This window comes from Protopterus annectens, chromosome 1.part1 (genome assembly GCF_019279795.1).
Source record: "Protopterus annectens isolate FY-2018-M chromosome 1.part1, PAN1.0, whole genome shotgun sequence".
NCBI classification, from domain to species: Eukaryota; Metazoa; Chordata; order Ceratodontiformes; family Protopteridae; genus Protopterus; species Protopterus annectens.
Window position 1 is genome coordinate 108872334 of NC_056726.1, and position 15203 is coordinate 108887536.

A 15203-nucleotide genomic window follows, 5' to 3' on the forward strand; every position below is an offset into this window, starting at 1 on the left:
TCATATGTTGTATACTCTTGTAATAATATTTTTTTACGTTTTTGTATTTCTATTCCATAATGTAATGATGTGATGTATAACTTTTTATGTTTTATACTGTGACCACTTTGTTTATGCTGTCATATTCTATAAGTTTGTAATTATCTGGAGCTCTTCTCCTTGGGCCTCCACTGAAAATGGGTCTCTGACTCAGCTGGACTAACCCGGTTAACAAATGTCAAATAAATAAATAAATAAATATCAGTTAGAATATAGAGCACGTACATCATGTAAAGATATAGCCACCACCAATCTGTTTGTGCATCCTCTATTACATCATACTTACAAACCACATTTATATGCAGACTGCAAGACCTAGAATCTAGTTTATTTAACGCATGTGACTTTTGTGGCTCATTTTATGTTGGAAAGACTAACAGATCTTTCAAGGAACCTATACTTCAACATTTAATGGATATTCATCATTGCGATACAACTAATGCACTTGCTAGACATATATCCCTTTATTCAATTTATTCTTTTCATTTTCTGGTTCTTCAGGTAATAAATGAGACTATAAGAGGCCGTGAGATCGTTAATAATACTGAAATATCAGAAATGAATTAAATAGCCACTTTCCAATCAGACAAGTTTCTAGGTCTGAATGGCTAAGTACCTCTGCGTCCTGCTCTTAAAAGATGTACATTTTCAAGATGATTTTTGCCAGCAAGTGACTTTATCATGTGTGTTTATAGCTCTGTGTAATAAGGATAAAACAGCTGTGATGATTTTATACTGAATTTTGATGCACCTTGGTTGTTTATTGCCAACCTCTTCTTATCAGGAGACATACACCCCAACCCCGGACCAAACACTACGACCAACCACACTCCTCCAATCACAACCCATACCACCAAGCCTAAATATCTCAAACTACTTACCATTAACACCCAGAATTTGAGAAATAAAATATCCCACTTCCAGGCTTGGCTAAACCATACTCTACCAGATATAGCTGCAGTCTCTGAGACTTGGCTGAAATCCTACCCCCTGGGTTCCAAGCACTCAGACAAGACTGCCAAAATAAGAAAGGAGGAGGAGTAGCCTTAATTTACTCTAGTCTACTCTCCATCACTCCCTACCCAAACCCCATTCCTCAGTTCAATAACGCTGAACTAGTCATAGGAATACTCAAAATGAATGACCATAAAAATATTTGTGTTATGGCCCTTTACATTCCCCCTGGAAACAATAGCAATACACTTAAAGAAATACTTTTATGGGCCACAACCAATATTACACTTGAGACATACATTTTAGGGGATGTGAACATTGACTGGAACAAAATCAATTCCAAAACTCCCTCCATTTCTATCAATCTATTTAACTTCACAAAACGTATATGTAACATCACCAGATCCAACAAAAATAATCCCCTAGGGACCACTCTTGACTGGATGCTTGTCTCCCACCCAAACAAAATCTCACACTCAGGCATCTTTCCAAACTCCATGAGTGGCCACTTGCCAGCCTTCATCCATACAGAAACCCCCTCCACTCCTCACCTTCACCAATACATCCATACTCGAAACCTCACTAAATTTAACCCAACAACTTTTTCCAACTCCCTCAAACTCACAAACTGGGACAGCCTAAAAACTCATCCTCTAGATAATGCTGTAGACTTCTTCAACTCTACCTTCTTAAATACCCTGAACTCCCAAGCTCCACCTTGAACAAAACGTATAAAACCCAACTCTGCCCCATGGCTAACTAAAGAAACTAAAACTCTTATGCAACAAAGAGACAAGGCCTGGAAACGTTATCACCACAATAAAGACCCTGACTCCCTTCTGAAATATAAGCAACTCTGCAACCTAGCCAAAAAACAGACTATAAAAGACAAAAAATCCTACTATACCAAACTCCAGGCTAATCATTCCAAAAACCCCAAACAATTTTGGAACTCCAGCAACTCTCTTCTAAACCCAGGTACCAAACAAAACCCTTGCCCAGACACCAGCAAAACAGATCTAGAAATAGCCACTCTATTCAACTCCTTCTTTACGAAATCTATACCAGAACTCACCAAGACCTTCCCAAATAACAACCCCTCCATCACCCTCAAAGCCTCCTCCCTAACCTCTACCAAATCTCACATCACCAGCAATCTTCCTTCATTTCAACTCAAACCCATATCCACTGCTTACATAAAAAAACTCCTCTCCAAACTCAAGCCATGTTCCAACGCCCTTGACTATATCCCCTACTATTCCTAAAACTTGCAGCTGATGGTATTGCAGTCCCTATCAGCATTCTCATTAATATGTCCATTCAGGAATCCTATGTACCCAAAGTATGGTGCTCTGCCTTTATCCTTGCCCTCCACAAAGGAGGCAAAAATAACAATTTCTCAAACTTCCAACCTATAGCCATTCTCTCCCCCATCTCAAAAATTCTTGAAAAATGCATCCACCTCCATCTCATGCCTTTCCTTACCAATAATAAACTGTTCACCCCTACTCAGCACGGTTTCCGCCCTGGCCACAGCACTATAACTGCTCTTCTCTCTTACATAGACATAGTAAACCATGCCCGCGACTCTGGAGAAATTGTATCTACAGTCCTCCTTGATCTCTCCAAAGCATTTGACACAGTCTCCCACTCCCATCTCCTTAAACACCTCTCTAACCTTAATCTCTCTCAAAACATCCTAACCTGGTTCAGTAGCTATCTCACTGACAGATCTCTGGCTATCAAGTGGCAAACTGGCACCTCAACCTTCCTTCCTTCCCACCCCAACCAGGGTTCCCCAAAATACATACTTGGTCCAATGCTCTTTAATATATTCATTAATGATTTCCATGCCGCCATCCCAAACACTACGATAGTACAATACGCAGACGACTCAACCCTTGTCTGCTCTGCTTCTAACCTACCAGAGCTCCAAACACAAACTCAAATTTGCCTTCTCAACTACAGAGAACTGGATGCTTCAAAATCACCTCTCCCTAAATGCCAACAAATCTAAGATACTACTTTTCACTCCTTCTAAATCCCTCACTATCAACAAAAACTCTTTCAAAATAATTAGCCATGCCAGCTCTTCCATAGAGGGTGTCTCATCTGCTAAACTTCTTGGGGTTACTATTGATGAACACCTGATTCAATACTCATATTCAGCTAAATTGGTATGTTGTACAGAAACTCCCACTTTCTCTCTCCATCTACAAGACAAACACTCGCCACTACCTACTTACTACCATCACTCTTGTATGGTGCTCCTCTTCTAACTAGCCTATCCTCCTCTATCACTTCCAAACTAGAAAGCTGTTACAACAACATCTCAATATTCGCCACTAAATCCAAATACACCTCCCACCACTGTTTATCTCTCCACCAGCTTCAGTGGCTACATCTTCCCAACTTCCTTAACTACCTCCAACTCACTTCAGCCCACAAACTAATTTTTAAACCCACCAGCTGCCCAGCTCTAACTAACATCTTACCAACATACACCCCTCACAGAACTCTAAGATTTGCCCAACAAAATCTACTTTCTGTATATAAACAAACTGTCCCGCCGGCCAACTTCTCCTATCATTTTCCCTAGCAAAAAAATGAAATTCTCTCCTGCCACTCTAAGAACCTCAGAAAACCTTGAACACTTCAAAACTCAGCTCCAGTCCCACCTCACCCAAAACTGGAACTGCAGTTGCACTCAACCCACCTAGCCCACTATGCCCCTACTACAAGTTAATCTACTCCATACTGACTACCTAAAACACTGCGGTGGTGGTGCTGCGGTAGCGTTGTCGCCTCACAGAAAGACGTTGTCTTGTTCGATTCTCAGCTAGAGCGTCTTCTGTGTGGAGACATGCGTGAATGGGCATATCTTCGTTGAAGGTTGTGCGTCAGGGCTGGCAACTCGGCACGTAAAAATCTACTGCCAATCATTAGCAGACTGGAGTTCCACTGTGGCGACCCCTAACCGGGAAAAGCTGAAAGGCACAACAACAACTGACTACCTAAAACAGTAGCCTCACTTTGAATATAACATTACTAAGCATTCTTTATCTTAAATGTATATATTTTAAATAGCTTTCCAACTGTCCTCCTTCCTCTTTCTGGGGAAGATTCTCTCTACTGGCAATTCTTAAACTTTGATGCTATTAACTAAATCATCCTCACTTCTCATCCTGAATGAGAATGTATACACTTCTTATCCTTAATGGTGATGTATATGTACTTTCCACCTACATTCACCCCTCTATGCAAAATTGTGTTTACAAAAGTCAAAAGTCATTACAAAAGTCATTCTATAACTACAGTCAAATGAATAACAACTGTTATTTTACAACCTTAATCTCATCATCTACTTCCTCACTGCAACTAATCATCTGTCTCAACTTGTCTCAATCCTAATACAAATGTATGTATGAATATAACGTACAAATATATGTATGCAATACATGATGCTATTTTCTGACTGTACCCTGACATGTTTTACTATGTAATATAACTTTTTACTTATTGTCACTGTATATTATAGATATGTAATAATACTTTATTGCTTATTGTTACTGTGTTTTTGGAGCTTTTCTTCCCGGGCCTCCACTGAAAACAGGCTCCCCTGAGACTAGTGGACCTCCTCGGTCATCAAACTGGAAATAAATAAATAAATACATATATATATATATATATATATATATATATATATATATATATATATATATATTTTTTTTAATTCTTTTTGATTCTTCTTCTTTTTTTCTGATTCTTTTTTACGTTTTGATACTTCAACAGCAACTCATTTATTAGTCATTTCTATTGTTTTTATGTAAATGTTAGATTTCTTTCCTTTTCAGCAAATGAGGTTGCCTTATCTGGTTCTATTCATATATGCATATGTATTTTTGAAAGCCTTTTTCCATACGTGATTTTATATCGTCTAAAAACGTTTTTATGATGCAACTTTTTAGTTTAAAGCACATTTTCTTACATGCTTTTTGGTATAAAAGGAAGACAGTTTTCTTATTTATATTTTTTGGTTGATCTTTGGACACCTTGAATGCATACTTTGATTGTATTAATTTCACCACTGGAGGATGGTGCGTTCATATTCAGTTTCGTTGGTTAGATTTTATTTTGCTGTCCAATTGTTAGTTACTGTTGGTTTTCATATACCATTGGAGGTTAGGGTCTTTACAGTGTGTTTGATTGACTAGTTCTTTTTCATTGTCCAATGGTTAGCTATTACTGGTCATTATATACTACTGTAAGCTGCGATTCTTACAGTAAATTTTGTTGGTTAGACTTAACTTCGCTGTCTAAATGCTAATTATTACTGGCTTCTTTATGTTTTTTTGCTTTTATGTCTTGATTCTTTTTATTTCCTTTTTCAGGTTTTGATACTTCTCTAGCAACTTATTCATTAGTTATTACTTTTAAAGTTTTTTATGTAAATGTTAGATTTCTTTCCTTTTTGGCGAATGCCATTGATTTTTAGTGTAGCATCTGGTTCTATTAGTATATGCATAAGTATTTTTGAAAGCGTTTCCCCATAAGTGATTTTATATTGTCTAAAAAATTTTTATGAATATGATTTTTAGTAGTTAAAGCTCATTTTTATATGTTTCTTGGTACAAAAGGAAGATCATCTTCTTATTTATAGTTTTGGTGGATCTTTGCTCACCTTGAATATATATAGATTGTAAGAAAGAGAAACTACCAATGATGGTAAGTTAAATGAGAGTACTAACAACGTACTTTAAGTGACAGATTGCCAACAATGGTATTAAAGAATACTCAAAAAGTAATCTAATAAAGCATAGAAAGAAACTAAGAAATAATTTCTTTAGAGTTTTAAAGAGGGGAAAGAGCAAAACATATACAGAAAAATTACATAAACTGAAAATTATCTCATGAAAAAAATGAAAGCTCACTCAAGAGTTTACAGTGACCATGTCCAAATGCTATGGTGGCAAACAAGATCTGAGATAGGTTAAGTGACTAGGGAATTATGGGTAAAGGGAGGAGCTCGAGAGTATCAGTTTTCCACGACCTAGTAAAAAGAGGCAGAATCAGATTCAAGGACTGGATCCAAACCCAACAGATGAGGAATGAATGAAAATGATAACAGATTATTATTATATAAACAAAAATATATATAATATATACACACACACCACAAACATGAACATACAAAATGTATTTATTTTATGTATCGGGATAGTCCGATTGGACACAGGTCCATTTACAGCGGAGGCCCGGGGAGAAAAGCTCCACAATTAGATTAACATCAACATGGTAATACAAACAATCATATAACAGTGATAACTGAGGTAAGTACAGACATAAAAAGTCTCATACAATTCAGTCTAAACAATAAACAATACATTAGCAGTAAGTGAGTAAATTTACAAAGACAGTCTCAAACAACAAAGCTTTAACATTGATTAGTGAGATAGGATAAAAGAATAAAAAATCATATGATTAGGCATGACATATTATACAATTTCAAGGTGACAGTAAGATACCAAACTGTAGCATATATACAGTAGAGATAGCAGGAAGGAAGGCGTAAAGTGTGCTGAGATTGTGAGATTCATGTGATGCATGGACATTAGCCATGTATTCATAATATGTGATTTGAGAGCATTTTTGAAATGTGTTAGTGGGGGCAGAGGTCAGAGAAGAGGGGAGGTTATTCCAGGATCTAGCTATGGCATGAGAAAAAAGAGCTTTCCCTGTGTTATTGTTTGTTTAGAGATGCAGAAGGGGGATTTCTCAGTAGACCAGAGAGGAAGATTAGTTCTGTATGGGCAGAGTAACTGGCTTAGTGCTGGAGTTTTTTCAGGATGTCTAACAATATGCTATAATAGGCAATGACTAGCTGGTAGTAACTGAGTAGCTGGGGAAATTCTAATCATCATAGTTCCCTTAGAGATTGACAGTGATGGGTTCTGAAGGTGCAGTTGTTAGCAAACTTGGCAATTGTGTTGTAACATGATTCAAGTCTGGTGAGATCAAGTTTTCTGACTCTGGTAAGAATTGGTGCGGCATACATTAGAGTGGAGAGTAGATGGGTTTGGGCTAGAGTGATCAGTGCCTGTTCTGAGAGGAATTGTTTATGTCTATATAGGGTTCCCATTTTTTGTGGACCTTTTTTATGGTTTGTGAGACATTGAAGAGTAGGTTATTGTCAATTTCTACACTGAGGAGTTTGGTATGGTCAGAGGGAGATATGATGGTACCATTTTTGGAAGAGAGTGAAAAGGATAGGGGCGTAGGTATAGATTTGTTGGGAGTGAAAAGTAGCAATTTTGTTTTATTGGGGTTTAGGATTAGTTGGATATCAGTAATCCAACTTTCTACAGAACTGAAGGATCCTTGTGTGGGTTGTTGTAGAGTGGAAAGTGATGGAGCAGAGCAGATAAGAGTCCAATCATCAGCATACTGTATAAGGGAGGCATGCTGGGTGGAGGTGTGTAGATTGTTGGTAAATATGGAGAAGAGTAGTGGGCCTAAAATCAGGCCTTGTGGTACGCCTATCGTAGTTGGGAGTAAAGGAGATTGTGTGCCTTGCCACTGAACTGATTGCTGCCTATGTGACAGATAGCTTTTAAACCAGGCAATAGTGGAAGGGGCAAAGGATAGGGAGGCCAGGGAGTCTAGAAGTTTGGAGTGTGAGACCATATCAAATGCTTTTGAGAGATCTAAAAATATAGCAGAAACAAAGTTAGTTATTTCTGTGAAGGTTGACCTGGTTGGTGAAAGAGAGGAGAGCAGTTGTTGTGCTGTGATTTTGCCGGAAGCCATATTGTTTGGAGGAGAGAAGATTGTGTGCGTTTAGGAATTTCATGACTTGAGAGTGAATACATTTCTCAAGCAGTTTAGATAAGGGGGACACAATGGCAATAGGACGGTAGTTTGAGAATTCATAAGAATTTCCACCTTTATGAAGTAGTATAATATATGAAACTTTCCAGAGTTGGGGGATGTAGGCTTCCTGCATGGAGTGGTTGATGAGGATAGAAATTGGGTAAGATAGGCATTCAGCAACAATTTTTAGAAAGTTCACTGGTAGACTGTCAGCTTCAAGGGTGGTTGTCTTTAGTTTTAGGAGGAGTTTTTTAACAGTGGAAGTGGGAACTGGTAAAAGAGAAAAGGAGGGAATATTGTCGGTGCTTTTGGTAGGCATATGAGTATGGTTGTTATTGGATAGCTGGGAGGATAGAGTTAGGATGGATTCTGTAAAATACTGACTATATTGGGATGCTATGTCTTTGGTATTGTTGTTTGAGGAGGGGGCTGGAGTGGCAATTTTTCCTGGTTTTAGAAGGGAGTTGATAGCATGCCAAAACTTTTGGGGGTCTTGTGACTGTTTTGGACCCCGAGGAAATAGTTCTTTTGTCTAGTTTGGTTTGTTTCTTGGCCTGATTTCTGAATTGTTGGAAATTTTGTTTGGCTATGCTAGTGTTATCCCTTTTCAAGATTTTCCAAGCTTTATCTCTAGACTTTAGTGAGGCTCTTGTGTCCCTACTCAGCCATGGTGCATAGTTGGCCTTGACTCTGATTTTTCTAATGGGTGCAACTTTACTGAGGACATAAATATAACAAATAAATAAACCACTAAACCTCACTGCACACTCAGACACATGCATACAATACATTTAGTCTCTTACTTGCAGAATGACTCACCAAAGCCTAATAAGTAGATGGTAGCTGAATGAACAGCAAATCACTGATCATAGAAAAGAGCTCAGTATGCATTATGGTGACGCTGAGAGTTAGTTACATTAGACAGGAGATGCAGAGGGTCTTCCCTTGGTATGGGGTGGAAGGCTTTGCCACCACAGAAAATATCTTCAGCGTATATCTAATTTGGCCAACTGACTTTGACAAAACAGGCACTGGTGAGTTCAGATGCAACTAACCAAACTATCCGACACAGATGGGACAATGAAAGACTAAACCTGATTACTAAACCCAGTGTCACAAAATTTGAAAATTAACATGCATTTTACTCTACCTGGCCTTAGAAATCCAGTGATATGCCCAGTCAATCCATGACTCCAAACTTAAATAAGACTTGCAGAAATTGTTCCAGCTGTTGACCAGCCTGTAAGAAACAAACAAGAAAGCAATGAAAAACTCATCAGAAGATCTAAGCAGAAGGTTTATTATTTACTGACTGACTATTAACTAGTTAGGAGGAATAATCCAGTGGAGACTCTTGTCAACCACAAACAAGGCCCAAAATAAAACAATATAAGATCTTTACAGCAATATTATAACACTTATCGTTTACCGAGGTAATAACCCAAGTGACATAATGTTAAAAATATATTAGAGTTCCATGGTGTAGAAGATAGAAACTCTGAATGACCTTGGTTAAGATGGTCAGCCCAAGAGACTCGATGAACCACCGACAAGGGATGGCAGTAAATGGCTAATGCCAGGTCACCCAAGTTAGGAATAAAAGAAGTTCACTGGAGTTACACTGGGGAAGCAATACCAATAAAACAAAAGTTAGGTACTTACCATAATGACAAATCCATGTTAGATGCTTACATCCTCCTCAATTTATGGGTCTTCAGATCCAAAGGGATCTGACTTTGGGCACTCTCAGACTTTGGATCCAAGGCTCATGCTCCTCCCTTAACCATAATCCCCACCTAGTACTGAATTACCCTTCTGTTCATGTTGTAGGAAGTAGGCAAATGCGATCTATCATACCCCACAAAAAAGGAATACTCCCTGAACATGCATAGAGGTACTAAATGCACTGATAAAAAACAATAAAACAGAGCAGACCACGAACTGCAGAACTCCACTTTAATAAAAGTGTAGTGCCTTCGTCAGAACTTTTTCCAACTTCTTCAGAAGTTGGAAAAAGTTCTGACGAAAGCACTACACTTTTATTATATTAAAGTGGAGTTCTGCAGTTCGTGGTCTGCTCTGTTTTATTGTTTTTTTATCAATGCACAGAGGTACTCCTGGGATACATAACATACAGACACAGCATAACTAAGCTCCCAATAGGTCAGTGCAGTCACTCCAAAACCAAGGGAATATGAAATGAGATTTGGAAGAGGGATGGAAGGAAAGAAGTTGAGGAGGAAGGAAAAAGACCACACCGATATATTGTTATAAGTGCATAACTTTTGTATCAATGTCTTTTCTGACCTTCAAGGCATGGGACAGAGTCTCTAGCTACTCCAAACAGTGGGAGGTCTCATGGAAGGATATTCCAGAAAATGGGTGAACCAAAGGATGCTCTTAGAGCTAGACTGCAAGTCAGATTGTAGTGAGATATAAATGTGTGAACATTAGACTAAACAGTTGCTGCACAAATGTCATCAGTTGGTACACTGGAGAAAAAAAAACAGCTGAAGTAGTGATTGATCTAGCAGAATGAGTCTTGGGATTGCCGTGCAGAGACAGCACCTTCTCCTTATATACATACGAAATGCATTCAGATGGCCATCTTGAAAGAGTTACTTTCAAAACTCCTTTTCCCATTTAGCAGAAGAAAAGGATGCAAACAATTGGTCTGTCTTTCTAATATTTTTAATACGGTGTAAATAAAATCTGAGCTGTCAGTGCACATCCAAAGATGTAGCATGTACTCTCCTTTTTTAGAAAAATAAGGAAAGAAAACAGGAAGACTGATGGCTTGGTTCAATGAAGAATCTGGGGCTACCCTGGGGAGAAAAGAAGGACTGGTTCTCAGTGATACTGTGTCCTTCTGGAACATCAAATCTTGGGCTTGCAATTAAAAGTATGAAGTTCCAAAATCCTTCAAGCAGAAGTAATCTCCACTAAAACAGTGTTTTTCAGCAAAGATATTTCAAATTGACTATGGCTGCATGTTCAAACGGAGGTCTTGCCAACACCTGAAGAAGAATAGCAATGTCCCAGGGTGGGACAGAGCCCCTCAGGGGAGGCCAAAAGAAGAAAATGCCCCTTAAGAAGGCCATAGACAATTTCAAATAAGCAAATTGAGTTTGGTTTTCCCCTATGTGAAAGCTGGAAATGGTTGCCAATTGGACTTCAAATGTAGAACAGTTAGCTCCATCATAAAAAAGACCAACTAGAAAATCTAACATAGCAGGGAGAGGAGCTGAGAAAGGATCTATCTCCCTGCTGGGCTGCCAAATAGAAAACCTTTTCCACATACTCGTCTAAGCTTTTTTGGTGAACGGTCTCTGTGAAGAGGTCAAAATATCTAAAACTTATGATGAAAGCCTAGACTAACCATCACATAAACTGACAAAATCATGTGATTAACTTAAGGACTTCGATGCCTAGGTGAGGTGTCCCAGATGGGTGAGCAAAATGTTCTGTAGCTGGGTCTTGCACTCATGGTGAGCAGATCAGATCACAGGAAAGAAATGGAAATCACACCTGTTGAGGCCACAGAGGGCAACAAGGATCACAATCACCTTGTTCCACATTGCTTTCTGAAGAAACTTTAGCATGAAAGGAATGGGAGGATAAACATAAAGGAAACTCAGGGGCCAAGTGTGGACCACAGTCTACCTCAGGGACTCTCCCTCTTGGGGGATAAGGGCAAAGTAACTGCTGAATTTGCTGCTGGACTGGGTAACAAATAGATTGCAACCAGTTAGGTCTCAGAAATTAAAAATCTGCTCTGCCAGTGATGGGTTGAGGGACCACTTGTGAGGCAGAAGAACAGATCTGCTCAACTTGTCTACCAATACACTGGAATTCCCCAGGATGTATGTCACTATCAGAAAGTGGGGAGAAGATACTGCCCACTGCCAAACCCTCTTAGCCTCTCGACACAAGTACGAACATGCTCCCCTTGTCTGTTGATGTACCAAGCCACCACCATATTGTCTATCTGAATAGCAATCACACCCCTGGGGAGGGAATCCTGAAATGTCTGTAATGCTAGGAAGACTGCTCTCTTCTCCAGGACACTGATGTGAAGACTGGCCTCTGTGGGAGACCACATGCACTGGGTCATCATTCACAATACATGTGCACCCCCACCATAGCTGGGAAGCATCCATAGTCAGTGTGGCCTGGGGGGGGGGTACAGAAAACAAAAAGGATGACCCTGAGAAAAATATTGGAGAGTTCAGCCACCGATGAATAGAGCTCCTGAAAATCTGGGTGAGGCCCACGAGAAAGTTTATCGGTTCAAATCTCATCAACCACTGGACTGTATGAGTCTACTGCAACATTCTCATGTAAAATATAACTAGAGGGACTAAAGTGATGGAGCCTGCCATCGAGCCTAGAAAAAGAAAAATGCACTTTCAATAGAAATGCCATCAAGCCTAGAAAAAGGAAAATGGACTTTCGATGAAAGAGTACTTTCAAACCTTGATATTGGAGGGTGTGAACCTTGGATTCTGGTAATCTGGCTATCTGCAGTTTGTCACCCAGTTGGGCTACAATGAACTCTATCATTTGGAGAAGTTACAGCTTTGACTTTGTGAGACTGACAGTTATACCCAACTGGGGACAAAGATGGAGCAAGGAGTCCCTGGCTTGTATAAGAGGATTCTTGGTGGTAGTGATCATCACCCAGTCATCCAGATATGGGAATACTCGAAAGCCCTGCAGTCTGAAACAAGCTGCAACCACTGTCATATATCTGTGAACACCCAAGGGGCTGTGGTAAGACCAAAGGGCAGGGTTTTGAAATTAAAGTTACCACCTCCCTGTCAAAAGTGAACATCTTGGAGCAACTGTCCATTTTTATGTGACAGTATGCGTCTGGAGGTCTATTGAACACATACAATCGTCTTTCCTCCATAGGAAAGATGGACTGAATCGTGACCATCCAGAATTCTGTTTTACATACTATTTTAATTTCTCCAAGTTTTTTGGGTTTCTAATACCATGACGGGAATGGACCTCATTCCTCAGTCAAAGTACGATTAAAGTTCATGACTAAAGCAAACGGCTAAATGCTGTAATTAATCAAAAGGTGCTTCAACAAAGTATTAGTTTAAGGGTGTGCACACTTGTGCAACCACCTTATTGTACGTTTTTTTATTTTTTATATTTTTCCCCTAACAGATTTGTTTGTTTTTCAACTGAATTGTACAGGTTATAGGTCACATTAAAGGTGGGAAAAGTTTTGAAATGATTTATTGTAGTCTCATTTTTTATATCACAAAAACCTGGCATTTTAACAGGGGTGTGTACACTTTGTATATCCACTGTATATCTACTTCTTCATTTTTTGGTGGTCTTTCATTTCTTTTTATCTTGTTTCCCAGTTTTCTATAAAACGTTTTTGGGTCATCAATAAACTGGTTATTTTGTGCTTTTCCTTTATATTTATCTGCGTACCTTCTATGTTTTTCTGCATGTGCTGAGATTTTTAGTTTATTTGCGATAGTGCATGACAGATCCTGATCTGTTCTAATATTGCACATTGCCTTGATCACATCTATCTTTCGAAGTATTTTTGTTTATCTGCTCCCTCTTCTATACTCTTCAAACAATAACACTTCTAATCTTAATTGCTTTATAGTTTTCTCTATTTGATACTTACATGATGGTATTTGAATTCTCCCCTTCCTTTCCCTCACTACCTTGTGTTCTTGTGGTAGAACTTTATCAGTTATTAATTTAGCTGCATAGTAATATATCCGGTTTACTTATTTTATATTGCCTGGATCTCTATGAACAGTACTAATTACTGCATTAATCTGTTTTATCAAACTTCTGACTTTTGGGGTTTTATTGACGTTCTGCAGTCTATTTATTTCATTGATCTTAATATGTCTATTCATCTCTATTAAATCAAGCAACTCTTCTCTTACTTCATTTTCTTCTACACTGAGGGCACATTTTTTGCATACTGATTTTCACAATTTTACATACTGATTTAGGTGACAGATGTCCAGAAAGGGCCTGAGATCCTAGTTTTTTTTAGGGACCAAAAGAAACCTTAAATAGACTCCGGACCCAATATGGTCTAGTAGGACATCCTATATGACTTGTTTATCTAATGTTGGGACAAAGTCTTGAGTCTTGTGGAACCACAAACTACTTACCTCCTTTTTGGTTTCTAGAGAAGGTCTGTTTAGGGGTAAAAAATCATACTCCAACAGCAGACAAAGTCTTACCATCCTATTTGCTTCTAGACAGTGTTTCTAACTTCAGGCCCATACAACATGGACCCCATCCTAAGGAGTATTAATGGAAGATGCCTTGAAATGTTCCATGAAGCTGCAGAGACTTACCCCATCATGCCGTCGAACAGTCATTCCAGTACTTGCTGCTCTTGACATGCTGTCAGCTACATTAGAAATAAGGTACATGGACATGTTTGACAAAGACTGGAGGAGAGAGAGGTGCATTACTGACAGACTTCCTATATTCCACAGAGAAGGACCCAGACAGGGAATTGGATAATTCTTTAGTCAAGTCCCTCTGAAAGAATATTACATAGGCCAAGTAATTCAGTGCCCTGGTCTCTCCCTTTTTTAGGGGGATGGACAGTAGAGCTCTAATGAGCTCTTTCTTGGTGGCCACTGCTATCACTATAGAATCTACAGCAGGACCCTTGCTCCAAGGGACTATCTTTTGGAGAAATGATAATTTAATCAGGTTTTGGGCAGATTCATTCAACCACATCCGGCTCCTTCCATGCCTGTCTTGAAACCAGGCCTATCAGTTCATTAGTGGAGGGACCATCCAAGAAGTAGATAGGCCAGCCCGAAAAGCCATGAGGAATACTGATTTCTCCTGGTAGGGGGGTATAGGTGGACCACCTTCCTTTCTGCCAAAGTAGCTCAAGGATCTCAGCAAAGGAGAAAACTTCAAGGGGAGATCTGGAGGCCCCCTCCACATTATCAATATTCCTGAGGGGAAATCCACATGCTTCCTTTTTCATGGATGTTTCAGGTATACTTCCCAGTGGGATGCCCTGGAGAAGACTGTGAAGCAAATGGGTAGTTCACAATGTGAAATGCCTCAAGACTTCGAGGGGCTGGCTGTCCTAACATTACAGGATGAGAGGAGAGAGGACCCAAAGAACTTTGTGGGGACAGGGGTGGATCTGAGTGAGGAACAGATGCCTGTTCCCTGGAATGTGAGAGTACTCTCTCAAAGGCTTTAAATGCAAATGTTGGAACAGGTAATGACAGTGCTACTGTAGGTACCAAGGAACCTGATAAAGGTAAGATCTGATAACACATCCAGCTTAGCTCCAAAGCCAATGCTACAGC

At 39.2% G+C, this 15203-nt stretch overlaps 1 protein-coding gene across 7 annotated transcripts in view; it reads right to left on the minus strand.

The window, feature by feature from the left end:
• The window catches only part of LOC122803960 (F-box only protein 21-like), a 1078053-nt gene that overhangs the window by 682525 nt on the left and 380325 nt on the right, over window positions 1-15203 (minus strand). For all 7 annotated transcript variants that reach the window (XM_044073649.1, XM_044073671.1, XM_044073685.1 and 4 more), the window contains exon 3: window positions 9014-9103. In XM_044073649.1, the coding sequence (XP_043929584.1) occupies window positions 9014-9103 (90 nt within the window). The remainder of the gene's footprint in view (window positions 1-9013; window positions 9104-15203) is intronic.